Source organism: Aureobasidium pullulans, assembly GCF_000721785.1.
Source record: "Aureobasidium pullulans EXF-150 unplaced genomic scaffold scaffold_2, whole genome shotgun sequence".
NCBI lineage: Eukaryota > Fungi > Ascomycota > Dothideomycetes > Dothideales > Saccotheciaceae > Aureobasidium > Aureobasidium pullulans.
Genome location: NW_021941022.1, coordinates 846,786 through 871,931, shown reverse-complemented (window position 1 = coordinate 871,931; position 25,146 = coordinate 846,786). Strand labels below are relative to the sequence as shown.

The 25,146-nt window shown below is 50.6% G+C and overlaps 10 protein-coding genes across 10 annotated transcripts; 5 read left to right on the top strand and 5 right to left on the bottom strand.

The window, feature by feature from the left end:
- Positions 1–891: 891 nt before the first annotated feature.
- Positions 892–1,400, top strand: M438DRAFT_342097 (uncharacterized protein; the record flags this gene model as incomplete). The annotated part of the gene is made up of 1 exon (XM_029904666.1): positions 892–1,400. A coding segment is annotated over one exon (340 nt), but the record flags the coding sequence as incomplete, so codon positions are not given.
- Positions 1,401–2,672: 1,272 nt separating this feature from the next.
- M438DRAFT_402383 (uncharacterized protein) lies at positions 2,673–4,117 on the top strand (the record flags this gene model as incomplete). Its single annotated transcript, XM_029909590.1, has 1 exon — positions 2,673–4,117. Exon 1 carries the CDS (start codon positions 2,849–2,851, stop codon positions 4,115–4,117), a length of 1,269 nt encoding a protein of 422 aa, XP_029764695.1. The 5' UTR covers positions 2,673–2,848.
- A 652-nt stretch (positions 4,118–4,769) lies between these two features.
- M438DRAFT_371425 (peroxisomal membrane protein 4) lies at positions 4,770–5,571 on the top strand (the record flags this gene model as incomplete). The annotated part of the gene is made up of 3 exons (XM_029908259.1): positions 4,770–4,790; positions 4,848–5,461; positions 5,514–5,571. 3 exons carry the CDS (start codon positions 4,770–4,772, stop codon positions 5,569–5,571), a joined length of 693 nt encoding a protein of 230 aa, XP_029764694.1.
- Positions 5,572–6,184: 613 nt separating this feature from the next.
- Positions 6,185–8,540, bottom strand: M438DRAFT_85770 (uncharacterized protein). The gene is made up of 3 exons (XM_029910361.1): positions 7,960–8,540; positions 7,125–7,909; positions 6,185–7,077 (listed from the first exon to the last, which is right to left on the bottom strand). Exons 1-3 carry the CDS (start codon positions 8,318–8,320, stop codon positions 6,313–6,315), a joined length of 1,911 nt encoding a protein of 636 aa, XP_029764693.1. The 5' UTR covers positions 8,321–8,540; the 3' UTR covers positions 6,185–6,312.
- An 872-nt stretch (positions 8,541–9,412) lies between these two features.
- On the top strand, positions 9,413–11,491 carry M438DRAFT_361834 (uncharacterized protein). The gene has a single exon (XM_029907534.1). The coding sequence runs from the start codon at positions 9,560–9,562 to the stop codon at positions 11,354–11,356; it is 1,797 nt and encodes a 598-aa protein (XP_029764692.1). The 5' UTR covers positions 9,413–9,559; the 3' UTR covers positions 11,357–11,491.
- A 13-nt stretch (positions 11,492–11,504) lies between these two features.
- M438DRAFT_331411 (DUF833-domain-containing protein) lies at positions 11,505–12,521 on the bottom strand (the record flags this gene model as incomplete). The annotated part of the gene is made up of 2 exons (XM_029903405.1): positions 11,505–12,395; positions 12,456–12,521. The coding sequence occupies 2 exons, from the start codon at positions 12,519–12,521 to the stop codon at positions 11,505–11,507; spliced, it is 957 nt and encodes a 318-aa protein (XP_029764691.1).
- Positions 12,522–13,421: 900 nt separating this feature from the next.
- Positions 13,422–14,294, bottom strand: M438DRAFT_351759 (concanavalin A-like lectin/glucanase; the record flags this gene model as incomplete). The annotated part of the gene is made up of 1 exon (XM_029906744.1): positions 13,422–14,294. One exon carries the CDS (start codon positions 14,292–14,294, stop codon positions 13,422–13,424), a length of 873 nt encoding a protein of 290 aa, XP_029764690.1.
- Positions 14,295–16,705: 2,411 nt separating this feature from the next.
- On the bottom strand, positions 16,706–17,893 carry M438DRAFT_241802 (uncharacterized protein; the record flags this gene model as incomplete). The annotated part of the gene is made up of 1 exon (XM_029899547.1): positions 16,706–17,893. A coding segment is annotated over one exon (1,188 nt), but the record flags the coding sequence as incomplete, so codon positions are not given.
- Positions 17,894–21,122: 3,229 nt separating this feature from the next.
- On the top strand, positions 21,123–22,085 carry M438DRAFT_264677 (NAD(P)-binding protein; the record flags this gene model as incomplete). The annotated part of the gene is made up of 1 exon (XM_029899962.1): positions 21,123–22,085. One exon carries the CDS (start codon positions 21,123–21,125, stop codon positions 22,083–22,085), a length of 963 nt encoding a protein of 320 aa, XP_029764688.1.
- A 494-nt stretch (positions 22,086–22,579) lies between these two features.
- M438DRAFT_264391 (flavonoid 3',5'-hydroxylase) lies at positions 22,580–24,390 on the bottom strand (the record flags this gene model as incomplete). The annotated part of the gene is made up of 5 exons (XM_029899948.1): positions 22,580–23,276; positions 23,330–23,761; positions 23,815–24,007; positions 24,058–24,116; positions 24,203–24,390. The coding sequence occupies 5 exons, from the start codon at positions 24,388–24,390 to the stop codon at positions 22,580–22,582; spliced, it is 1,569 nt and encodes a 522-aa protein (XP_029764687.1).
- Positions 24,391–25,146: the final 756 nt, after the last annotated feature.

The window sequence follows — 25,146 nt, the reverse complement described above, 5'->3', positions numbered from 1 at the left end:
CCCGCGCCCAGATGGACCTGGTCAGCACTCCAGCGTGCTTCATTACCATCCACGCCCAGCCAAAACCTGTTCCGGCTGCAAAAACATTCGATACTGTTCTCGCACCCACCAGAAAGAGGACTGGCCTGTTCACAGCACTGTCTGCAAGCAGTTTGCTAAGCTCGGAGATCGTCCTTCTCCCAACATGATTCGTGCCATTTATTTCCCGGCGGATGACACTGAGCCAGAGTTCAAATGGGTGCCAAACAAAGTAGCACGTAAAGACTACGGATGGCACGAGGCGCCAGAATGGGAGGGAAAAGATCCGTACGGCTCGTATAACACTCGCCACTTGGTTCTCCGTTGCGATAAGGAATGTCGAGGCAGATACCACAAGGAAGGATGTTACAACATCTGGATCAAAACACTCAAGGATGACGAGGCTAACGAATTTGAGTGGGCCAACGATTGTGTGAAAGAACTCACTGAAGACCTCAATACCACATGGAAAGGTCCGATACTCGCCTACGGAACTGAACAGCACTATTACCATCCTTTCGACAGAGTCAAAGCTATCGACCTGGACACAACGGACTTGAAAGTTTTGGCCCTCGCCTTCTTCCGGGGCGGCTCCCGCGAGCATCGCGTCAAAGCCGTCCAGATCAATTGCGTCGGTCACATGAAGCGGTACAAAGCACCCGAGTTTGAGTCCAAAGTCGTGGACTGGCGTCAATTTACTATGGCGGATGCTCATTGCCAGATACCAAAGATGATCGGTCTACCATTGGCACTCCACGACACAAAAACCGATGATGGCCTGGACACTCACAACGTCAAGGCGAGCCTGCTCAAGATGGAATGCAGCCTGCAATCGGTCCGCTGGGGTCATTACAGTCGAAAGAAATTAGGAAACATGATCGTCGTCCATGACCATGGAAAGCATATCGAACCTCATACCGTTCAGGCTCTATGTGCCTGGATTGATAAAGGCCTAAGACCATTTTTCAACCTGGCGAGGAAGCTGAACAGAAACGACTTGAAACTAATCAAACACAATGAACCTCAACGCGAACAGATTGGTGCGCAAATTTCCGGACGCCACGACAAAATGATCGAAAAGATCTCGAAGGACAAGTACCTGGAATATCACAAAGGCCGAATGGACGACGAAGACTCGACAGACGAAGACATGCCAGACGACTACAGCGCTGAAGAGGAATCTGAGGATGAAGATGATGGTACGGAAGAATGATCGCTTGATCGAGCGTCTCAATTGAAGTAGCGCATCACTCAAGAGAAACGATCACCTCTCTCATCCATGCCGAAATAAATATGGAGGCGCTACCAGATCTCACGCCGACTAGCGACTTTTCCATGTCCTCTGCAGATGGCACACAACGGCCGATTGAGACGACCGCCGTATGGAATCTCTTGACTCAAGGCGAACTCACTGAAGCTGAAAACTGGCTTCGCTCTCTTGGGTTCTTTACTCGATGAAGCCGTTTTCTCCTTCTCCACTCAGTGCGAAGGAGACCAATGCGACTCCACAGACTGCAGATGCATATAGCAACTATGCAGATTCCATAACCCAAATTGATCATTTTCCATTTACAAGTTCTGAACCACTCTACTCTCTTCTATGCTCCCCTCTTCTTGTCTGAGATGTTATTTATACCGTACTGATGGTCCTAAATTTAGGTCTCGCGCTTCCTTTTGCGTTGGCAGTGCAGCTCAATTCGAGGTGGGCAAGAGCGATCTGGACAGCTTCCTTAGAAGGCTTCACTTTGGCTTCGTTTGTGCCTTTCTGACAATCCACTCATGAGGTAAGTTTTCTTATGAATCTCAAGTTCCAATTATGGATACATGTTCCCGTACAGACAGCAGTCCGGTGGGAACACGGGAGCCGTTCCAACAACGGATCTGTAACCATATCAACAGCAATACTATTATAGAAGCACTACAGATCAACTGGTTCGTGCTTACTTTCTATGCACTTCCTCCACTTGATGTCTTCTTCTTCTACCTCATCTTCTGGTTTGCAACCTCCCTACTTCTTCGACACATCAATATTCCAGTCACGGAGATCTGTATTGCAAGACTCAGTCTAGACCACTCTTCCGTTCCAGACAGCAGTCCAGTGGTGGTACGGGAGCCGTTCCAGCAACAAATCCAGCCACTACTTCCTTTTCAATACACCACGAACATAGACACGGAGATTCGCATTCCAGGAGCCATTCCAGACGGACCTTCCGCTCCAGATAACGGTCCAATAGTGGTACAGAAGCCGTTCGTGTCGTGTTCCAGCAACAGATACAGCCATACCCACAGCAAAACCACAGTCGTTACAGCTGCACTACGGATCGGCTGGCTCGCCGCTCATGTTTGCTTTCTACGCACTTCCTCTGCTCTATATCTTCTTCTTCTCGTGATCTTCAACCTCGACGACTTCTTCTTCAACAAACAACTTGTTCGAAACTCCAGATTATCAGTCACGATCAATTTTCGATAGCCCTCCGTTCCGGACATCAATCCGGAAGCGTTCCAGCAGTCCAGCAACCATTCCAGCAGCCGTTCCAGGACCCGGTCCAGCAGCAATACGGGAGCCACTACATGAGACATTACAACAACTCCACCTTTCACGAAGTCTAAGGTGATTCACCCATCGAGACCTCGAGGTTCATCCTAAGACACAGAGTTCTTCGTCATTACTGCTTCTCAAAATTCGACACATTCGACTGCCCACACCATCATACCCATTTCGCCCTTAAAAGCCAGAGCGCCAGGCTACATTTACGATCCCTTGACAGCAATAACTCCTCTTATACTACCTTCCCAACACTCGGATCTCCGCCCATCAACCTCATCCACAATGAACACTAATTGTGTTGTGTGTCCGCCACCGGCTTCTGCCTATTCTGACTCTGGGATACGTTACAAATCCCACGCAACAAAATCATGTTCTGGATGCAATGATATCCACTACTGCTCTCGTACACACCAAAAGGACGATTGGAAGATTCATCGTTTGATCTGCAAGAAGCTTGGTGAAGCTGGTGAGCGTCCTTCTTCTAACATGAGACGAGTGCTCTTCTTTCCTGTCGATGGCACACAACCTGAATTCAGATGGGCACCAGTGGAAGTGAGAGACCAGAATGGCAGAAACAGACCTGGAGAGTGCCCAATCTGGGAAGGAACAGACCTGTATGCCGACGCTGAGGAGCACATATACGGCTGCAATCCTAGTTGCAACGACGGTACATTGTTTTACCATATAAGCTCTTGCCACAACATTGTCATCAGCGCCCTCGGAAAGCGTGATCCAGAGAATGCAGCAGTAAACAAGTGTGTTGAACAGCTTACCGGTGGCAAAGTCACCCACATCAAAGGGGACGCGATCGCGTTCGGGATCTCGAATTACAACCACACGCAGAACATCACCCAGGATCCACCCTCTCAATGCATCGATATGAGCACAGCAAGCCTGACGCTCATCAAATCATTTCTCGTGCGTAATGTTGCCTCGAGACAAAACATTCGCGCTGTCCGCATCAACTGCATTGGCCATATCAAACTGCAGAACACTTTGCCATTTGAATCGGTAGTGATCAGAAGCTCGAAAGCTCAGTCCAGGAGCTCGGTTGCAAACTTCCATGTCACACGCCTCCTCGGACTTGATCTCGTTGGTTGGCAAACGACTACCGAAAACGGGCTTGACGATCGCAATCCAATGGCCAGTCTGCTTGACATCACCTGCAGCAAGAGAGAATTGGTCAATGGAAGTCTGAGATGGGGCTACTATCGAAACCAACGCTGGGGAAACATCGTTGTCATGCGCAGCGATGGAGAGCCTCTGGGACCAGAGTTTATGCAAGCTTTGTGCACCTGGATCGACAAGAGAATCAGACCTTGTTTCAACAAGGCAAGAGCCCAAATCCAGCTCGAAAAGAAGAGAGGCGATACAACTTTTGAAGAGGATCAAGCCAGAGCCGCTCGCATCGAGGATATCCAGGACAGAACCAATGCGAAGATCACGAAGGAAGAATTTCTGGAATACCACAAAGGCAGACTGGATGACGAGACTGATGATGAGATGCCGAATACTTTTGGCGCAGAAGAGGAGACCGATAATGAGGAATGACCGAAGGCAGGGCTGGTGTAGAATTTTTCTTCTTCTTTTGCCCTCCACAGAAGGGACGACCAAGCATCTGGTCTTGCCTATGGAGAAAGGAAGTAGGCTTGCCGAGAAACACCACAAGGATGGCTTTGGAAATGCAACTCAGAGCACAAGCGCGTCAGAAAGTTGACATAGCGATTAATGATGGAGATAGCTGCGAAACTGACAGCAAAAGAGTTGCCTCCAAAGCCAAGACTTCAAAAACGGAGGTCATCAGACAGAAAGACATTCAAGTAGCAATAACAATCTCCCCTCTCTTTAACCATCGCATGTTCGTGAAGAGAAGAAGTCAAGACGGTTAAACTTTTGACAATCACATGCGAGAAGCCTCAAACAGGCTACGTCACACAGCCAAGAGTCCGGGGTAGTCATGTACCGAGGTTGTTGGAATGTTTCCAGAGCCGGCAAGAGCGTCCCTCGGTTGCTCCATCAGATGTCAAAGGGCACATGGAGCTGTCAGAAACAATGACTTGGCTAGATCTGTCCAAACAACTTTCACTGACTACCTCCACTTCTTGATTCCTCACCGTCAACCTTCTCAGCCGAAACAGTCTTGCTCTCCGAACGACGGACCACTTCTCTCACCTCACACGACACCACACTCTATACCGCAACCATGGATATCTCAGCGCTCCAAGTATCTTCTCTTTCCCTCCACCTGCTCTCTACAACAACCCACTAACACCTCTCACAGCAAACATGCACCCGCATCCTCCTAAACCCCGACTACCAACCCCCCCTCTCCCTCCTAAAAGCCCTCCGCAACGGCCTAGTCTACGGCACAAAAATCCGCTTCCCCCACGCCCTCGTAATGATCCTGCTTTTCCGCAGCGGTCCCTTTCCCGCCAAACTCGCCTCCGTCCTAAAAGCCACTCGCCAACACGCCACCAATCTCGCCACTTTTGCCTTTTTGTATAAAGCCATCATGCTGTTGCAGAAGATGGTTAGACCGCAGCAGAAAGAGTGGAAGGGTGATTCGTTTGTGGCTGGGTTGGCGGGTGGGTATTGGGTTTTTGGTAGGAGGAAGAGTTCGGTTAATCAGCAGATTGTTATTTATGTTGCCGCGAGGGTGGTGCTTGCGGCTGCGAGTTTGGCTTTCCAGCCAAGAGGGGATAATACATTGCTAGGAGGAAAGTATGGAGGACGAGGTGGCATGGGCTTGCTCTCGATGAGTGATAAGAACAGAGAGGCTGTGAGGGCGCATGCTTGGCCTGTGTTTGCGAGCTTGAGTTGGGGCTGTGTCATGTGGATGTTCAGGTTCTATCCTGAGATGCTGCAGCCGAGCTTGAGAAGTTCGATGACTTATCTGTATGTTGACGATGTTGAAAAGGGAGAAGGGATCATTGCTGACACATGACAGGTACGACAACGCCGATCACTGGGACTCGTTCAGGAACTTCTTGGTGCATAACAAATGAGAGGGCAAAGAGAAGGAACGAAAGATGCATATTACGACTTTACGACATGACCATTACTCGCTGGCTGTGGCTCAACTATAGAGCGATCTACTTGGAGTCGGACGAGGAACCTTCATTACCGAGGACCTTTCAGATATCCTCGACAACATCCTCCACGGTCTGAACACCGTCGGGGCGCATCAACGACCACATGAATCGAAGCCAGCCAATGAGAACGGAGAAGCCATCCTTGACGATCTCGGGGATCTCAGGGACGCGAAACTCCCATCCTGACCACTCAGGCCACTTGAGCCACTTGAACCAGTCCGGCCACTCAGGCCAAGCCATCCAGTCCGGTCTCTGCACCTCCATCTTCCAGAACTCGCCCTCCAGAAAGCGTGGCTTGCTCATCTGAACCCCAGCAATCTTCTCCACAAGCTTCAGCAACATCTCCTTGATCCAAGCAAGAGGAGCGAATAACCAGTTCAGGTTTGCAATCTTGAGCATAGCAGAGTAAGACCAGGCGAAAGGAGCAACGATCCATGCTCTGAGCAAGAAATACAAGCCGATACCTTTGAGCACATAGCCCTTGATCCAATAATAAGCAACCACTGCAAAAGCAACAGCAGCGATGACACCGATGATAGAGATAACGATACGTGCATTTCCCCTTTATCCACGTGAATGTCTCGTCAGCAAAATTCTTTCTTCTCAAGTCTTGCATGGCTCGTTGATTCAAGGTGAGAGTGAGAAAGAAAATCATTACCATGTGAACGAAGCAGCCTTGTCTGCCTTTGCATCTGCAGGAGTACCTCCCCATGCGGCATCACCGGCTTTGCCGGCAGGAGCGGTATCCCAAGCTGAAGGGTCTGCGTTCGTCTGTCCCCAGTCTCCAGCAGCGGCGGCTGGTGCTTGGTCCCAATCGTTTCCTGCTGCAGCTGCATTGTCGGCTTCTCTGTTGGACTTGATGGTGGGTGCCTTTGTGGCAGGCTTGCTCTTGTGACTGGCGTGGTGGCTTGATGCTCCTGCGGCTGCTTGGGATTGCGAGTGCGAGGATGCTGGGAAACTGCCTGGAGCTTCCTTTGTCTTTTGCGATGGCGTCTTGGAGGGTGTCTTGGAAGGTGTCTTGGAGGGGTGTTTAGAGACTGACTTTGCAGGGGCAGGAGTGGTAGTGTCCCAGGACTGTTGGGGTGTGGGAGCACTGCCCCAGTCAGCTTGAGGAGTGGTAGTGTCCCAGGACTGTTGAGGTGCAGGAGCAGTGCCCCAGTCAGCTTGAGGAGTGGCGTCCCAGGACATGGCGGGAGCAGTCGGAGCCTTCGAGGCGACCTTTGAGGGTGCCTTCGATGTCGGCTTTATGGGTGTCTTGTCGGCGGACATTTCCCAGGTCTTGCCTTGTGTAGGAGGAAGATCCTTTGAGGTTGCTTCTGGCTGGGCTGATGCGGCCTTGTGGGAGGTAGGCTTTGCGGTGGTGGGGACCTTGTCGGGGGTAGAGGTCTTCTTGCTGCTGCTGCTTTCCTTGCTGGCCATCTGTTTCTATTAGTGTTTGTCACTTGGGATGGGCATGGTATACTCACTCGCAACCTGTACAACTCCTCTGCAAGTTCATCCTTGGACATATCGGCCAATTTGGCCTTCAAGTGCTCTCCTTCCTCCTTGATGGCAATCTTGAACTTCTTCTCAATGACTCTCTTACTGCGATACTTGAACGTAAACACAGCATAAGGCTTCTGCATACTGTCCAAGTACTCGGGGCGGGCGCAGAGATGCAGATATTGTGCGCCTTTGCCTGTCTTGACTTGATGTTCGACATGCTTGCTGCGAGCAACAGCCTTTGGAACAGAGGGAAGAGGATCTTCGGGGGCGATGTACATGAGATCGCGGCGGGAGGGATGAGGACCATTATTAACAGGGCGTTTGTTCCAGTCTGACCAGTATGGCTTGGGTTGGATGCTAGGATCGTCTGAGGCTCCGTCGAAGAGGCCGAAGAAGCCGCCCATTTCGCTTTCGGTCTTTGCTGTGGGAGGTTTGGGGGCAGCCTTGGACTCAACTTTGGAAGGAACTTTGGAGGGGACCTTCTCCTTGGTAGAAGGTTCCTTGGAAGGCGCCTTAGCTTTTACGGATGGCTCCTTCCGTTCGACGCGAGTACAGTGTGTCGATGGTCGCTTACTCGCAGGTCTGCTGGTAGGCTTGGAAGTGTTTTCTCTACTAGATCTGATGGAGTCCTCGACAGTAGAAGCTCTGGGAGTGGGTACGTTGACAGGAGGCTGAGGAGCATCCTTGCAACGTAAGACGATGACCTCGATAGTGCCCAGGTTCTCGAGGAAAGCGTCGCTAGTCTCCTCTACAGTATCGGCAGACACTACAGAATGTTAGCCTTATCTATTGGCGCGTATTGGAAACAAGGCTCACCAAGATTAAGTCCATGGAACGACCAATCTCTTCCCAAGAAACTGCCATCCGGTTGCTTCGACTCCTTCTGTCTCACGCGTAAGTCGACTTCAAACTGCTCAGGCTTGACCTTTTCTCCAGGCACAACGAGACCTCTTCTGTTACGGTTGCATTGGTAGTGGCCATCCATGTAGACAAACATAGCCAAACCAGGCGCAATGTAGCCGCTGGAAGTGAGATGGATGCTGAAGTTGACCTCTTCGGCCGGGACGGCGACATAACTGGTAACATGACCGTCGCCGTAGTCATCACCATACTCTGTGATTTTTGTGTGTGTGCTGCCTAACTCGATGGAGCAGGTGATTTGTTTGAGTGAAGGCATGGTGGTGCTTTGCGCCTGATGATGGCGAAGGGTGGCGAGAAGTTTGTTGTGATGATTTAGATTATGAAAAGTGAGAAGGGAGAGGCGGACGCGTGCAGGAGAAGGAAGAGAGAAGAGCTTTTACGCGTGAGCGCGAATTTGTTGTTGTTTCGACAGATACCGGGCACGAATTCACCGTTCTTGGTTGCCCTGCTCGGAGTTCAAGCAAGGCTCTCGGCACTGAGAAGTCGAAACTGGAACAAGTCACGAAGCTAGTCAAGATGAGGCTATCGACAGAGAGATGCTCAAAAGCTCGATAGCTCTCGACCAGTCTAGCTGACCCCTGAGTGAAGAAGTGCAGGTCTCCAAGCCCGATTTCAAGCTCTCACTTCCCACAAGTGAAATAATTCATTCCATGGTGTCTTATTCCAACTAGCCAGAGTCCACTCCAGAATTCGGTGCTATGGCCCAATTCGAAAAACCTCCCCAAGTCTGAGCATAAATAGAATCCAGAGGTTGTGAGTTCGACTCACAGCCTTGGTTGGTCGCGTTGACGATTTGGTGTAAGAGATGTTTTCCCAAGCCAATTGGCTTGGTTTTTTGCTCCTCGTACGTGCGAATTGCTTTCTTTCTCTTTTGCCTCTCGACCCCCTGATGGAAGCGGACTGGAAACTACGACAAAGTCTCAAGAGCTGTGCCGTCGCCAATCCATAGCTCCGTGTTGATTGAAAGCGTGTTGAATGATCCTTTCTACGCCCATCGCTGGTCCAAAGAGAGCTCACAGTGTCAACGATCTCGATGAGCGGCATCAGTCTCTCTCCTCAGCGGCGCATTCTGATGCTCATCTGACTCAGGGCACCACATCGTTCGAGAATGCTAGGCAACTTGGAAGCCCATGGATAGCAACACTTGACCTTGGAGAGCGGAAGTATGTCTCAATGTCTGGCGGAGCACCGAGAAACGTCTCAAAGTTTCGGTAAGCTAAAGACAAAGAATATACGTCTCTTCCGAGTGAGACTTTGACAGTCCATAGATGGCGAAGTCTCACGAGACAATGGAATATGCAACGAGGCAGATGAAACGTTTGCTCTTCTGGAAGTGGAAGTGTGGCGACAGACAGGTCTCGACAACTCGCCGTGTTGCAGATTCTCAAGACATCTCGCGTAAGCAACGCAGGTAGACGCGGATTCTTCTTCTTCATATACGGCTTCTTGTGCTCAGTCGAGAAGGCAGATTCGTGGTTTTATCAAGGCAGCAACCATGGCACGGGTCAGACTTCCACCAGCATGGGAGAGTGCACCCGACATATTGAGAACGAACTATCCTCAGCAGCATCGACAAGCACGCCCACACTCAAGATCGAGCCCGTTACCAGAAAACCAACCTCCGCCAACCAGAAGAAGTATCTCTAGACGTGGCACCTACCCCGAGCCGCGCGTGCATCGTGCTTTCGACGGAGACAGGGCTGTCAGAGAACTGTCTCGAACTCCAGATGTCGACGGCATCCCAAACCCACCCTATCCAGTTACACCTCCACCTGATCAACCTCGAAGTACATTGCCTCAGATTCGATTGCCACGGCAGGAGCTGTCCCAACTCGGTTACAGGGCACCCACACCTCTGCCGCCTACAATCGTACCAGTCCAGGCTCCCAAGCCAGACGACAAGCCACCTCGACTGCTGCAGATACAACGACGCTGCGCACGCCAGCTCGATGCTTCGCTACCAACACTCAGCATCGCCTCTCTGGCTTCTGGCTCGATACTGCTCGTGTCGGCCATCTTGTTCGTCCGTAGCGTGATGATGGGCACTCCTCATGCGATTGCTGGAAGATCGGCTTTGATCGTCTTCTTCGCTCTCTCTGTTGCTGCTTTCATCGTCTCCTTTGGCTTGATACTGGGCGTGTTGTGTCGTAGAACAAGAGCTACCAAAAGCTCTGCCGTCAGAGCTCAAGTGAGACAGGAGATTGAGCTGACGGAGACAAGACCGCGTGCGAATGATGACAGACTGCCAATGTACGACATCAGTAGAAGGAACGCCATCTGTGAGTTTCGAGAGGGTTCATCTGCTGTGCGCGATGACCGTGGAAGGCCTAGCACACGCCTTGTTCCTCGGGACGAGGGCCGTATCATCAATCGCCCGAATGCACCACCTGTTCGTGTCGCTTCAAGACACTTGTCTGGCATTCCATTCTCACGACCTGATTCACCGTACCCTAGACAGGCATTGTCGCCGCTCATTCCGAGCACACCGCCACCACCGATACCAGAACGCAATCCTGCACGCCTGTTTGCAAGCACTGCCGTCAGCACCGATGCTCTCAGCACACTCGTACACCCAAGCCCAGCATCAGGTGTCTCGCCAAAGACAACCGTCACAAGAGCTGCTCCACAAGCCATTGACAATGTCACTGTTTCTGGTCGCTCAACTCAGATGTTCAACCAGCATCTGCTCACTGCAGGTACTCGTGAGTTGCAAGCATACCTTGATGCACCATCGAACTCTAGCTTGAACACCATCGCGGCATATCAACATAGCGAGAGCGACTCCTCTTCCACTCAAGCTATCATGAGCAACGATCGTAGCGTATACAGCAACGAACTTGATGAGCCAGATGCTGAGGAAGAGCCTTGTGTCGGTGAAGCATATTTGCTGAGTCTACGCAAGGTTGGAAAGGCCCGTGAGTGCTACATCCCAGCCTCGAAGAGCGAAGGATCAGCACCCAAGCCTCGCAAGGCCGACAAGCAGCGACGGTCAGGTCTCAAAGTGTTCACTGATATTCCAAGGCCACAGGAAAAGAAGCCTGAGCGTCAACATCGAGGCATGCTGGACCCGCTGCCAAGTGCACCTCTTTTCCCTTCCGTGCAGAAGAGTACGGAGAACAGGCTATCAGCAATCAAGAGATCGTGCAGCTTAAGCCCAAAGAAGCTGTCAGGACTTGGTGCAAAGCCGAATCTGGTCGGCCTGGGCATCTCTGTGGGTGAAGAGCAGGACAAGGAAAATATGGACCCTGGACATGCGGAGGTGGAAACATGGAGCGCACTTGGTCGTGTTTAAGGCGTTGTTCTTCTGTCACGACTGATGGGCAAGAGGCGAGCACGCCTCATTACGTGCTCCTATAGCTGTCCCTTTCTTTTACCCATAGATGGTCGACCCAGTGTTGCCGGTGCCCTTGCCAAAAACTGGTTAGAGAAAAGTTTTCCCTTCAATCACTCCAGCCTTCAATCTCGAACTCATACTGCTGTGCATCGTTGTCTGTTGCGTGACCATGCTCGTCGTAAAGTGTCCTCTCAACAAAGGTGGCCATGCCATCCTTGTCAACCAAGATCACTGTTTGCTTCTGAGTGCCGTATACTCCACTATCAGCCTTCGCTGTGAGACTCTCATCCGCAGCTGCAATCTCGTCGGCAGATGAGTTGCTCACTTCCTTTCCACCAATGCGAGGAATGAAGATGCTGTTGCGCAATTGGTAGACGTAGGTCTCCCAGTCCTGGCCGTGCTTGCGACGAGGCAAAGTATCCAGACTCAGAATCTCAAATAGGGCATTGAGCAGATCCTGCTTATTCGATCCTGCTGCGACATGTTCCTCGATGGTATTCTGAAGTCGTTTCTCACCTTCAACGACTTTGGGCCATGTTCGGTCACCGAAATGTGAGTTGCTGAGGCCCTGGATCTCACCAGGCTTACTACAAATCCAAGTCGTAGCTGAAGCATTCTCGGTACGATTTGAGATGATGGCCAGTCCCTTTCCTTCTCCCGCGCAGACGTCTTTCTTGGTGAGCTTACCGAAGACAAGACTGAAGCCGCCTACATCGCTCACGCCAACATCTTCGACCATATGGCGAGCAAACTCTTTGGAGGACTTTGCGCTGTCTGGTGTTAATGTGAGAAAGGCCTTTGGCAGTCCTCCTCGCGATTTTGTGCCGTATATCTGAGCGCCGGATTCGCGAAAATTGGTCAAGCAGGCTAGACGACCTTGTTTGGTGAGACCGAGCCAAGTACCCTGCTCTGGACGCTGCAGATCGCGACCTCCAAGAACATGCTCATTAGGAGAAGGCCAGAAGGCGGCTTTCGCAGTTGGTCGAGTCAAAAACTCCTATTGTGGTCGTGGTGTTAGTCGGCCACATGTGGCCAAGTGTGATCAGGGCTCATTTACATCGCGGTTGTTCAGCAGAATGAACGGGTATTCGGGATGCGCGGTTGTCAGAAGAGCGATACACATGCTGCAAGCTTGCGACGACAGACTTCAAGCTTTGGTCGAATCTTGGTTTTGCTTTGGTATGATTGTTTGTAGGCGGATGATGGTCTGCAAGTTGCCGCCTGTCCGTCAGAATTCCAAAGTGGCTAGGACGCAAATGCACGCCATCGTGTGACGTTGCCGCAGGCTTCCGTGCCCAGCTTTTGACAAGTCCGACAAGACTGGTTCGAAGAGCTTGACCAATTCTACAAAACAGCTTAGAAAGCTTTTCAAAATACAGGCTCTCGAGACTGGGATGAGTTGTTGTATACATAGTCTTCATAACGACGTATCAAGATAGCCATGATGATGCGGTGGTTTGCATTCTCAAACCAAGGCAAGCTCTCCACAATCAAGCAGCCGGTACCCGCCTTGTGTCCGTTGAGCACTTGAAAGCATTCTTCATCCTACCAAGATATCTGCGCCATCGAGATAGCTCGCACCAGTATATTGACTAGTGTAACATTTCACAAGTGCAGGAGAAATTGAGTAGGGCATATGATTTTGTGAGGCATTTCATTGTACTAAAGCAATACTTTCTGACTACCCTTCTGCTGTAGTAGCTCCTTCAACCTGTCCCTTCCTTCTTTTCATGACACCGTTTCTTTTGTTTAGACACATGATAGGTAATTTTTAGGCCACTAGGTTGTCATAAAGCTGTTTCCTGCTTATTGTGGCCCGGCGGATATTTGCTGTGTGCAACATGATTTCACCTTCGTCGTGAAGAGATGCAAGATCATTCCGGGAATGGGAAAGTCTTTCGAAGGAGAAGGCTTGATGGTGTACTCACCTCGCAGACGAACTTGATTCGAAAATTTCATGCGTCGCTGCAGCCAGTAGCGTGACCATGCGGAAGATCCAACATCAATCATCCCGGTCACTCGATCATTTGACATGATCTCCTCTCACGTACGAGACGGTGATGGAGGAATTATCAAAGGTAGTAACCATCTGTAAGCGGGAGGATGATCGATTGTCCTTGACGACATCCTCGTAAAGATCAACAGATTCTGTTCTAGCATTGCAAGCATCAAGAGAACTTCCGTTGGCAGTGGTGGCCGAAGCATTCGTGAACGTCAATGTATCGAAATCGACTGGCGACACCTGGGTTGAGTGACGGTATGACCGGCCCGAGTCGTCTTGGTGTGTGGAAGTCAGGGTCCATCTTTCGACGATCCAATCTGCGTTGGCCAGGCAGAGCTCTGCAGTCTCGTTGGCAAATGTATGGTTGACTGACGTACCCTTGCTGTTGTTTTCGACCATGGCTATTCCGCCGGTTTTGGACGTGGCAGTAACGGTCATGGTCACGCTGTCACCAACAGAGAACTCTAGCTCATGGTCGAAATCGGTTGATGGTCCGGGGATCCATTCGAACCAAGCCTTGAACTTGGGAATACCTTTCTCCATGGTAAGATCCACACCGGTTTGTAAGAGAGCATCGCAGTCATGTATGCCATCTATGCCTACCCAAACGGCGACCGAATGTGTTCCGTTTGTGGGCTCTCCAGGATACAACATGGTTATATTCGGAATTGTGAAAGTTCCGGTGACTGTCCTGAAGTCGGAACCCTGGAGAACACCGCCAGACCAGTTTGAAGATCCCCAACTCGGTCTATCATTAACAGCATCACCTAATTCGCTCATAGCAAGAGCAGACACGCGTGCACCGTGGGAGCCATTGCGTTGAGTAGCAACAGGAGCGGCTTTCACACCACTGGCCAACGCCAGGCAGGTGACAAAGGTGGTAGAGAATTTCATCCTTGCTTGATGTGTTCGATTTGAGTGGAGGATGATTGTGGAATTTGCAGAAGGGAGATGAAAAGGTTGATGAAGAGAAAGAGGGGAATCATCTGCTTCACGCGCGTTATATGTTTGTCCTCATCTCATATTCTCTCTGTGACTGTAGTTTTACATCGCAGACCGGATTATGAGTCAGAATACGATTATACCAGTCCCTAGGTGAGACTCGCTCTTTTGCTGTCGTGGCTTGGTGACTATTCCCAACAGGAGTGTTAACGAACCACGTGGCGGCCAGAAAGGACAAGGCCCTTTCTTCTGCGAGCTGCCCATCCACTTGAAGACATTGTGCTTCGCTTATTCATGTCTCAACCAGGTAGTCGAATAGATATCGTGAGCAGAGCGATACAAGAATTAAAGCGCACATGACATCGAGAGAGAGTCGACATCAGCTGTGAACTGGCGCTGCCAGCAGACTGAATCTGAGCAACCTTCCAGCCCTTCCGTTTTTTTGACATGTCCATCGAGAGCGTAACACTTCCAGCATGAGAGGCGTCGAGAGGACATCAGAAGTCTTTTCCGGACAAGTTGCCATTTGAGTATGAGTTCCATAGATCACGCTCTCTCATATTCGTCTGACACACGTCCTGTAGCAGACCCTTTTTCTGCAATACCCCCACCCCTCTCTAGAGTGGGGGCACAATATCAAAAGCCTAAACAGACTTCATACCATCACCTCTCAAGTCAGAGACACGCTCTTACTCGATACTCTGACCGATAGGCTCAAGTCATGTTGCCGGCCACTGCTCGCCCTGACATATACCCTTGACAAACAACCTCACCGGCTGCATTGACCTGATTCAGTATAACAAACTTTTTTCGCCCGTCAAACACGTTCACGTTTCGATGCATCAAGCCCTAGAGGATCAGCGACTTGTCACGAGTCTGATGTCGAGTCGTGATTCATCTTCATCTTACGGCCGACACTCCGCAGACCGGACGACAGTCCATGCAGAGAAACTTTGGTTAAAGGACCTGATCAGCAAAGGCCAGATGTCGACCACGTTGGAAGAAAAGTAAAGATAAGAGACGGGGTTCCAACAGCTTGTTGAGGAGAAAGATCAACTTGTGACTTTGACCGACAGTCGCAAAGTCGCACCTCTGTCGGCTTTATATCCGATATACGGTTTTTACGACTCGGGGCCACGTCCGGGGGCTTTGCTGATTGCAGCAGTAGTGACATTTCCCAGCAGCGAAGTCGGTGGCTAGATGTTGCCCAATATGTCAAGGCATCAAGTCAGCTGTATATGCAAACGCTGACTCGGCGACTCGGACAAAACAAGGAGAGAGTCAGCGGTAGACTCGGACAAAGTCATTGGAAGCCTTGGCCGACAGATGACCAACAGATTGAACGCGCAATTAAAACTTGCTCAAATCTCCAATAATCTCCATGCTCACCGTTTGGCTCTTGTGCGTTCTGGACTCCGCGTGTTCTCAAAATGAAAGAAGGGGAAGATTGTCAGCGTCCAAAGCACGAGCGCGCATGTGGTGCGACGTGCTTTTGTGACTTTTGTCTGTGCTTGTGGAGGAGACTCGGAGAGTGTAAACAGCAAGGTAAGCGTGAAATGAAGCCTTTTGACGGCTCTAGAGTGTCGCGTGACTTTGATTGAAAGCCCATGACTGTGTTGTGAAGATGATATGTATAATAGTGTGGTATAAGTATATTGTTATATAGTCGTTCATTAAGCCGTGTATTGTTCTTGTCGTGAGATGTCATAAATAAAAGAGAAACCACCAGGCTTCAGAATCCGCGCCAAGATTGTGCATAACCATGCCACCGTGCATGGAAAGATGAGAAGAAGATTGAAGAAACAGAAAATGGCGCAGCCAAGGGCCGACTGTTCCTTCTTCCAACCTCAGGAAAAAAAATTCCAAACCGCCGAGAAACCCGTTCTCGCTACACCTTACCAGTGCCGCTTGCCGAATAGACAACAGACCGAGGATAGCGAAAGCCATCCAAGATAACTCCGGGAAAATAGACAAGAAAAGAAAAAATAGATGACCGTCGTGTGAGAAAGATGGTGTGAGTATGGCGCAAGATGACCCCACGTTGCGACACGTGCATGTCCAGGAGCGGGACCTCTAATGAGAAAATGTCCACGACCTTCTCTTTTTAGACTCGAGATGAACAACCGTTCTACGGAGATGTCGCGTTCTTTAGGTCGGGAGTGGACTCGAACTCAACGAACAGGCGAGAGACGGGAGCCGGGATGATCCAGGGTCTAGAAGTGGATTCTATCGAGTAACAATTACTCGATCGAAACTGGCACCCAGCGACGAGGAATCTTTCTAGCGGCGACTCTGGGCCCGCCGACGGAAGTAATCTCGTCTTCATCGTCGTCGTCGAACACGCTGTTGCGTGCGGCTGGTTGCTTGCGAGGTGGCAACCAGATCCTAGCACGTCCGCTTGCGCCCTCTTCGAATTTGCCTCCACGGCGCATGTTCATCTCGAGTACGATGACACGAAGGAAGTCGCTGTTTTCGCGAGGCTCGCGCTGCCGAGTTGGCATAGGGACGTGCCCGGACATGGCGCGGCCGGCTTCCGATCGAGGGTCTGGTGCGCCGGTGCTCGAACCACGACGCGAGCGGCGTGGTGAAGATGCGGCTCGCTTGTTGTAGGTTTGCATCTGGATCATTGGAGTTTCGGGACACTCGCTGTCAGAAGAATCCGAGGAAAGAGCCTTTTGCCAATGATGCTGTTGCTCCTCAAAGGGGACAGGGGCCGAACGAGGATTCAAGTATTGGCGATGGGATTTTGAAGGGGTCGATGCAAAGGGGGTGGGTCTGAGTTCAGAGCTCAGCCTTGGGAAAAGGTAAGGATGTTGCCAAAGCGATGCATCCGAGAAGGAATCCTCGTCAAGGTTCAAGTTCAACGATGAGAATGACGAGGTTACACGAGACTTGATGGCCTGAAGCGAAGAGCTCAAGTTCGAGCGAAACCCACCAGATTTGCGTTGCTTGCGTTCCTTGGGGCAGGGTGAGTTGATAAGAATGAGATCCTCGTCGAACTCGATGGTGGAAAAGCCGAGCGGATGGTCAACGCTGCAGTCTTCGATCTCGGGAGTGCAGAAAGTCTTCTCCTTGCGGTAGCTGCCCATGCTGGACTTGCGGCTTCGGATGGAATCTGGCGTGGCGGGATTGCTGAGAGACAATACTGATGAAGCCTCATCGGCGTCCAAGGAAGGAATCGAGTCACACGAAGTCGATCTGGAGGAATACATGTGCTCGTAGTCGTCTTCGTCGGCTGATCCGAGGAGCATATCCAGAGAGGCGCAGCTGTAGCTGGACTTGGTCGATGTGTCCTTTCTCCATTCCTGGATGAGCTCGTCGATGGACATGTCCCGCACAGGACTCTTCTTGCGTCTCAGTTGAGACTTGGGAGGAGGAATGGCAGTCACGGCCAAGAGGGCTGCGACGGCTGGAGGCAAGGCATCGGGACGATGTTTCTTCTCGGAATCCCGTGACCTTCTGGAAGAATTGCTGCTGGCCCTGGATGTTCGGGCAGGCTTGTGTTCTCTAGGACTCCGTCGAGTGGGGGTGGGGATCTCGACAGGTCTCGAGGGTTGCAGTGTTGCAGGCATGGCGGGAGTGAGAATCCACGGTGCGTGGGGTGGTGGGTGACTAGAAAGAGATGTCGATGAAGCGTCGGAGCGTGGGGGCGGAGGGTCGATGAAAGCCGGGGCGAAGGTCTTTTTGGACTTTGGTGTTGAAGGGCGTCTTTGTTTTTGCGCGTCTGTCGGCGGTGATGAAGAGTACTTGAAAGAGCGCGGAACAAGCATATTGAAGAAGAAGACTCAGAGTCAGGGCGATCGATGCTAGCGGCGGCAATGCGGATGACGTTGGTTCTTATTATCAAATCGGCCGAGTAGCTTTGCGCACTGTTCAGTCTCGCGCCGACAGGGTCTAGCAGGCCTAATTTCGAGAAAGGCGAGTTGGGCGTCGATGATTGCGACTCACGAACTTGTCGGATTAAATGTGAAGAGGTGCACGCGAGATGAGAGGGTCTTTGTTTCACCAACGGGGAGGAGCGACACAACATAGATAGGGCGTCCGGGAGAGCGTGGGGTGCATCCAAGCCTTGCTGATAGATAAGGATGAGTCGACAAGGCGGATGCCTAATAAAGCAACCTCTGCGTTACCTGCCTCTTGTCGCGTGAAAGGCGAGCCTTTTCCAACGGCCTGACGACGTCCAGCCTGGCCACCTGTCAAGTGCTCGTGCATCGACTTGACACTTTCTCTATTGCTTCCTTCTTGTCGCCAGGCTCGACTTTGATAGATCGATATGCTTGCTTTCTTGACGGCAATAATCATCATCATGGAATTCCCTCCTGCGATTTGCTTGTAGCAAGCGGCAGAGGCGTTCATTCCCGACAACGATGCGTGTTTTCCTGCCTGTTCGGGCCTAGTCAGACCGGCCTGGTGGTTTGACTCAACACGCTTTGGCTCAAAGAACAGCTTAGGCGCTGGGGTATTCTAGAAGACCAAGCAGACGAGGAAGCGCCTGCTGCCCAGACTGCCTGCTTACCATCCGAGCAGTGCTTTTGCGCAAAATTCTCTGTGTCAAAACGAATCCGGCCACGCACCTTCGTCAAAAGTTGATACAAACGCGCTCGTATTGCGGCCTTCGCGTACCTGCACCATGGTCTTCAAGCCGATCATTCCGATCATCCGCGACGAAAAAGCATGCACGGATATGTCAGACCTGCACCCCAACTTCCCCGTCAAGAACGCACGCGACTAGGGCGTTATGCCTCGGCTCTCATTGGCTGAAGATAAGAAGCAGCCCCTAGAACACCAGAACATTCACCAAGGTGCTGCCCAGACAGGGGCATCATTCTGTTAGCTGTCTCGGTCAGGATGGTCACACGAGGAGTCTTGAGACGCATCGACACGACACGCCGCTGTTCACACCGTCTTGTCACAATATCACACCAACGAACATGTCGTGCACTATCTCCCTGTCATGTCCTATCTACAGGATCGATTAACTCCCAACAAAACAATGTTTACACTTTCGCCATCCCGTCACGAGATAGGCAGGCTGATGCGCTGTCTTCATCATCATGGTCGGGTAAATGCCAACGCCCGTATTCCAATACCACATCGAGCGTGCCAAGTGATTGTCACTCTAAAGAATGTTCTTCCAATCAGACTTGGGCCGCTCTCGAGATTGCATCGGTAAGCCAGCTGATGTTTCGGACAAACGCCAGGTGGTTATCTAGAAGATGAGTCTTGGTGCCAAACCGGCATGCACCTGCAAGACATCCAGGCATGACACGCCCGCGTTAGAATGTGGTAAGCTGTTAACATGATAGGCGGCGCAGTCCGAAGCTACGGAATAGGTTCCGCAACGACTCACTACAGCATATCAGCAACACCGTCTTCCATTTGAAACGTATTGGCTGACCGCTCCAATACTTTGCTGCCTGACCTTTCAGTCTATTAACGAGTCTCAAAGCGTTGAGGGGCTTGGACTTCATTCTGCCAAATGAAGTGGTGAGATGTCCATCTTAGGAGACCCTTTTTCGAAATCAAATGGCACGTGTCGACTCAATTCACCTTCCTAGAAGAGGTATAGACGCCGAAAGTCGTTCGACGACGCCTCCTCCTCCTTCTCTCCGACCACAGTCCTTCCTCTTCAGTCTTGATCAGAGTTTGGTTCGTAATACTGTGGAGCGTCACGACCGCACCTGCCTAATACTGTCCTTGGAAAATGATCTTACATGTCTCGAGTCGCTTGATCAGCAGCGCAACCGAACGGTCGGACGAGTCCAGAGCTGGCTTTCGCGAAACGACACAGATGGACTATTAGATCTACGGTGTATGGCTGTTCAATCTCCACCGCCAGCAATAATGCTCATACGCGCGTATGTCGACAACAGACGCCTTCATGTATAGTAGGGCGTAACAGACGCGAGTATGCACAATGCAGGGGCGTTACGGAGTATCTCAACCAGCATCCTACCACCGCTACCTTGCATCTCTTCTCGCCTGTCGGTCTTGGACTTCCTTTGTCGTTTCGAATTCTGCATGTCCTCTGTCTATCTTCAGCGCCACCAACAGCTGTAGAAAAACTGTTCCTGTGCCACCTTCTGGTCACGACAGTCATTCGACTCCTCTCTTTGAGCGGCACGCGTCTTCAATAAACCATGGCTCAACACTGTTCTATGTAGACAGCCATAAGCTCGTTGCTCTGGTCCTTACAGAATGCTCGGTCGGTTGGTCGTCATTGCGATACAATGCAGTGGTTCCGAAGCATTGCAGAGCCGAGTCTATGTGAGGTAACAAAAATCTCACAAAACAGGTTCTGAATGACTTGGAGTGATGGCTATAACAACGACGCTTTCTCTCTTCGATATGGAATGGCAGCCAACCGAGAGTTCACCAGTTCTTCAAGCTCCTCGACTCGAATTTTAGCTGTTGACGGCGTTGGGCAAAACCATCAGGGTGTTACCTTCAACAATCAGACGCGCACGGACCCTGATAGTCCGAGCAGCGAACATCGACTACCGAATCTGGTCTTGCTTAGCAAGCAACTGAAATCGTGTTTTTCGGGAAAGTGAGAGACCATCGAGCTCACAGTATGTCTGATAGTATTTGCAGCGCTGTGTAGCATTTCTCAATGGTGGACATGAGTAAGTGCCGGTCTTGGTGTGTCATGGTTACGTAGTTGACATTGAAATGTTGCAATGACTACATCTGGTAAGTTGCCATTTTTGAAGTTATATATGCCTTTCTTCACGATTTCAGCTCTCAGCACTCAACATATACCATATTGATACACAAAATATGTCTCTTACAAACATCGCGCTTTTCGGCGCCAATGGTCAGGTCGGCAGATTTATCTTGAAAGCTCTGGTGGACTGCAAGAAGAAGGACTTTAATGTCCTAGTCGTCACATCGCCTTCAGCACCTGAGCCGTATGGAGCAGACAAAGAGAATGTCACCTGGAAAACTATGGACCTCTTCAACACTTCCAGACAAGAGATGGCACAGACGCTCAAAGGCATCGACGCCGTGGTTAGTGCCTTGAACGGCCCAGTCCTCGAAGCACAAATCCCCATTCAAGACGGCGCCGCAGATGCAGGAGTCAAACGCTTCATCCCCTCAGAGTTCGGAATGCATACCATCTACCGCAGACCCAATGATGACAAAGGATACCTTCACCCACTCTGGGACGCCAAAGAAAAGTTGAACGAACGTGCCGTTCGCCACTCAGCTATCAACGAAGGCAAAATGACTTATACCATGATCGGCTGTGGCGATTTCTACGACCAAGAGCGTGAAAACGTCTGGTGCCCATGGACGCAGAAGGATGTTGACGAATACACTCTTCACGTTATCGGTGACCCCGACGCCCCTGCCGACTGGACCAACATCGAAGACTTCGGCCTCTACATCACCGCCTGCCTCCTCGAACCCGAGAAAACAGCAAACGCCTACCTAAACTTCTCCTCCGACACAAAATCCCAACGCGAGATTGCCGATCTGCTCAAAAAGCACACCAATAAACCTGTCAAACTGGAAGTCATCAGTTTAGACGTCTTGCACGAGGTCTGGGATGACCCTGAAAAGGCGCCAGAGGAACTCAAGAATAAAAGCGCTTTCCCTGTTGATTTCTGGATGACGGTAAAGGGTTTGCAGGGGAGTGGGCGTATGTTCCGCCCCAAAGGTCAAAATCACAATAACATGTTCCCGGATATCGAAGATACGACTTTTGACAAGTATCTGAAGCAGCGCTTCCAGAAATAGGAGCGAAGGGAACATAGTCACAAAACAGCACGACAAAACTGTGCACGATCTAGGTAACGATATTCATGGACTTTGCTGGTTTTCCTTCAGCGTTTCTGGCTCTCGGAGGTTCGATTTTTACATTTCTGCGAATATCTGTTGATCGATCAGCGACATCTTTGAAGTAGGAGCAGAACCCAAAGCTGGTCGCACCTTCTGTGTGCGGCGCCTAACTAGGCACGTCTTCGATATATGACGCATATGCCTCTCACCTCTGGCCGGACTCGGATTGACTGCAGAGGAAGATGCGATAGATATCGAGCAGCTGGTTTTGACCGAGTTTGATGTTTGACGTTCGAACGTCATGACAGCACGCGTCTCATGCTCTCTACCACGTCCGAACCCAATGCAGAGGAAAGTTCGGTTGATATCTGGCATCTGCTTCCAGAATCTAATGTCTTTGACAAGCATCTACATATATGCATAGTCGAGAGGATCGAGAATCTCTTCTATCGTTACTCTTTACCAACAACCTTTCTCTCCTCGATATTCATCCACATGTCTGTGAAGTAGCTCACCCCTCCTTTGATCAAGTACTTCCCAGGCTCCTCCTTGTTCGCCAACACCGGCTCAAACATTCTGAAAAACTGCAATGGCGCCTTGTACAACTCCATATTCGCAATCTCTCTACCCAGACAAACTCTCGCTCCATATCCAAACGCCATATTATACTTGTTGTACTGGCGAGTCTTCTCATCATCTTCCAACCAACGCTCAGGACGGAAAACACCAGCGTCAGGGCCGTAGATGTTTTCATCGCGGTGCACGATCCATGGGTTACAGGTTACTTCCAGGCCTTCAGGGACGTATTTGCCGAAGAGATCCATGCCGCCTTTGTTGACCAGGCGGGGGAAAATGTTTGGTGCTGAGGGGGTTAGGCGCATGGATTCTTTGATACAGGCGATGTAGTAGGGGCAGTGTTCTGTGACTTCGCTGTATTGGGGCATTGGTGAGAGGTGACCTGCGCGAGTGGCGGCGTCCACCTCAGTCATGAGTTTTGCGTAGACGGTGGGGTGAGTGAGGATGTCCTTGATAAGTGCTTGGATTGCTGTGCCCGTGGTGTCGGCACCTGCGAGGAGGACGAGAAGGATTTCGGCTCTGATGTACTCTGGATCCAGGGGTTCACCCTTTTCGTCACGAGCGTCGATGAAGCTTTTTCGATATTAGCTTTGGGGATTTGATGCTCTTTTGAATTCAGCACTCACGTCTGAAGCAAATCGATCCTGCCATTAGTGTTGCCAGCCTCAATGTCTTTTCTCCTTTGCTCAATCAACTTGTCACGGAAACGCATGAGCGTACCAATACCACTCTCCTGCTCAGGTCTAGCGACAAGATGCTTGTCTCCAAAGCTAGTGCTCTTGACCCAGTTGGTAAAGGGGTAAAGACGAGCCATGAGTCCGAAAGGAACAAGGCCTTCATGGAAGCCTTGAATTAAGCCGGCAACATCGGAACCAGATTCGATGAAACCAAAAGGAGCACCAAATCCAACTTCAGAGATGACATCGTAGGCCATGTATACGGCCCAAGGAGCAAAATCGAACTTCTTTCCAGTCTTTGCAAAAGATGTGGAGAGCTTGTTGATCCAGTCATTGATGCGTAGATCTACCAGCGGCTCCATTTTCTTGATGTTTGAAAAGCTTGGAACTTTTCAGCATACATCTCCTAGGCGTTGTTCGAAAAGGTCACGTACCTATAAGATCCAGCAGCGACTTTTCTGAAGCGAGCATGTGTCTTCCAGTCTTGCATGTTGAACAAGCTCTCGACATTACCGAAACTTCCAGAGATGTAGTGTTTGGACTTGTTCGCCTGACGGTTGTAGATCTCAGGTAGTTTCATGGCGTCACTGACTAGCAGAAGTGTTGGAGTGATTCTGATGACCGGGCCTTTTCAAAGTCAGCCGAGTGTCCTCTGAAAATGGCGCAGCATCATCTACCATATTTTTTATGCAACTCAAAGGCAACCATAGGCTCATCTTCTTTCAGGTTGTGGTATCTGCATGCAGTCAGCCTCCTGGAAGTCTTGTATTTCCCGAACCGGAGAGAAAAATGGCTTCGAGACTGGTTGCGATAGTCACTCACGCAATCCATAATCTTGTTACACTTGCCCAGAAAGGACCTGGAAACTTGGACAGAGGATGGAACCATCTGTAGTAGACGATTTGATAAATGACACGAGCAACAACATATCCAATGAAAGCCAAAACCAAGTTGCGAAATGTAAGTAGTGAAAGGGTAGACGGGCTACCAGTCTGCGCTGAAGAGTCCATGGCGGGATGACAGCAACAACAAAGACCAGAAGGAGGAGCAAGTCGGAGAAGTCCCTTCTTAAAGATCCAACAAACAACGAATAAGAGGATACATATTAGAGATCATCAAGCCCAGCAATCCAGTCCCATGAAACCACATGAGACCAAAAGTACCCAACAACCCATCGTATTGGTCATGTTCTCAACACCACCTCGCTAACATGAATGCCCGGTATTATCGCTATGGAGGGGTGGAGGAAGCGGTACCTTCGATTCAGGATCCAACTCTGTAGCACCGAGCACGGTAACCTTAGTGGCTCTTCCATCGGAGCCCGCGCGTCTCATAGCTCCGCTATCTTCATGCATGTTGTATATTGAAAGCAAAATCTGAATGGTCGGTAGCAAAAAAAAAGTATTGGCAGAGGAAAAGGCTCAAAGAAGTAGCGATTGACATATGCGCAGCAGGCAGTCTGACGGCAGAAAAGAAAGGGTCCAAGGGTCGGCTAACCACGAGGGTTGACTGACTCAACCCATCCAGGGTCATGGTCAACTCGGCAGGACATACCGAATGAGATACACGTGAAACGACAGCGGGAAGGAATGATTTAGCTTCCGGATGACGGGTGACGAAGAAGCAGCGGCCAAGTTTTGTCGAAACACTGGTCTTTATGCCGCTGCTGTTGGGTTTTCTCCTTGAGCAGGCTGGACAACGAGTGTAGCACAACACAACTGCAGGATAGAACATCAAGACTTTAGCTAAAGCGGTGAAGACTCACG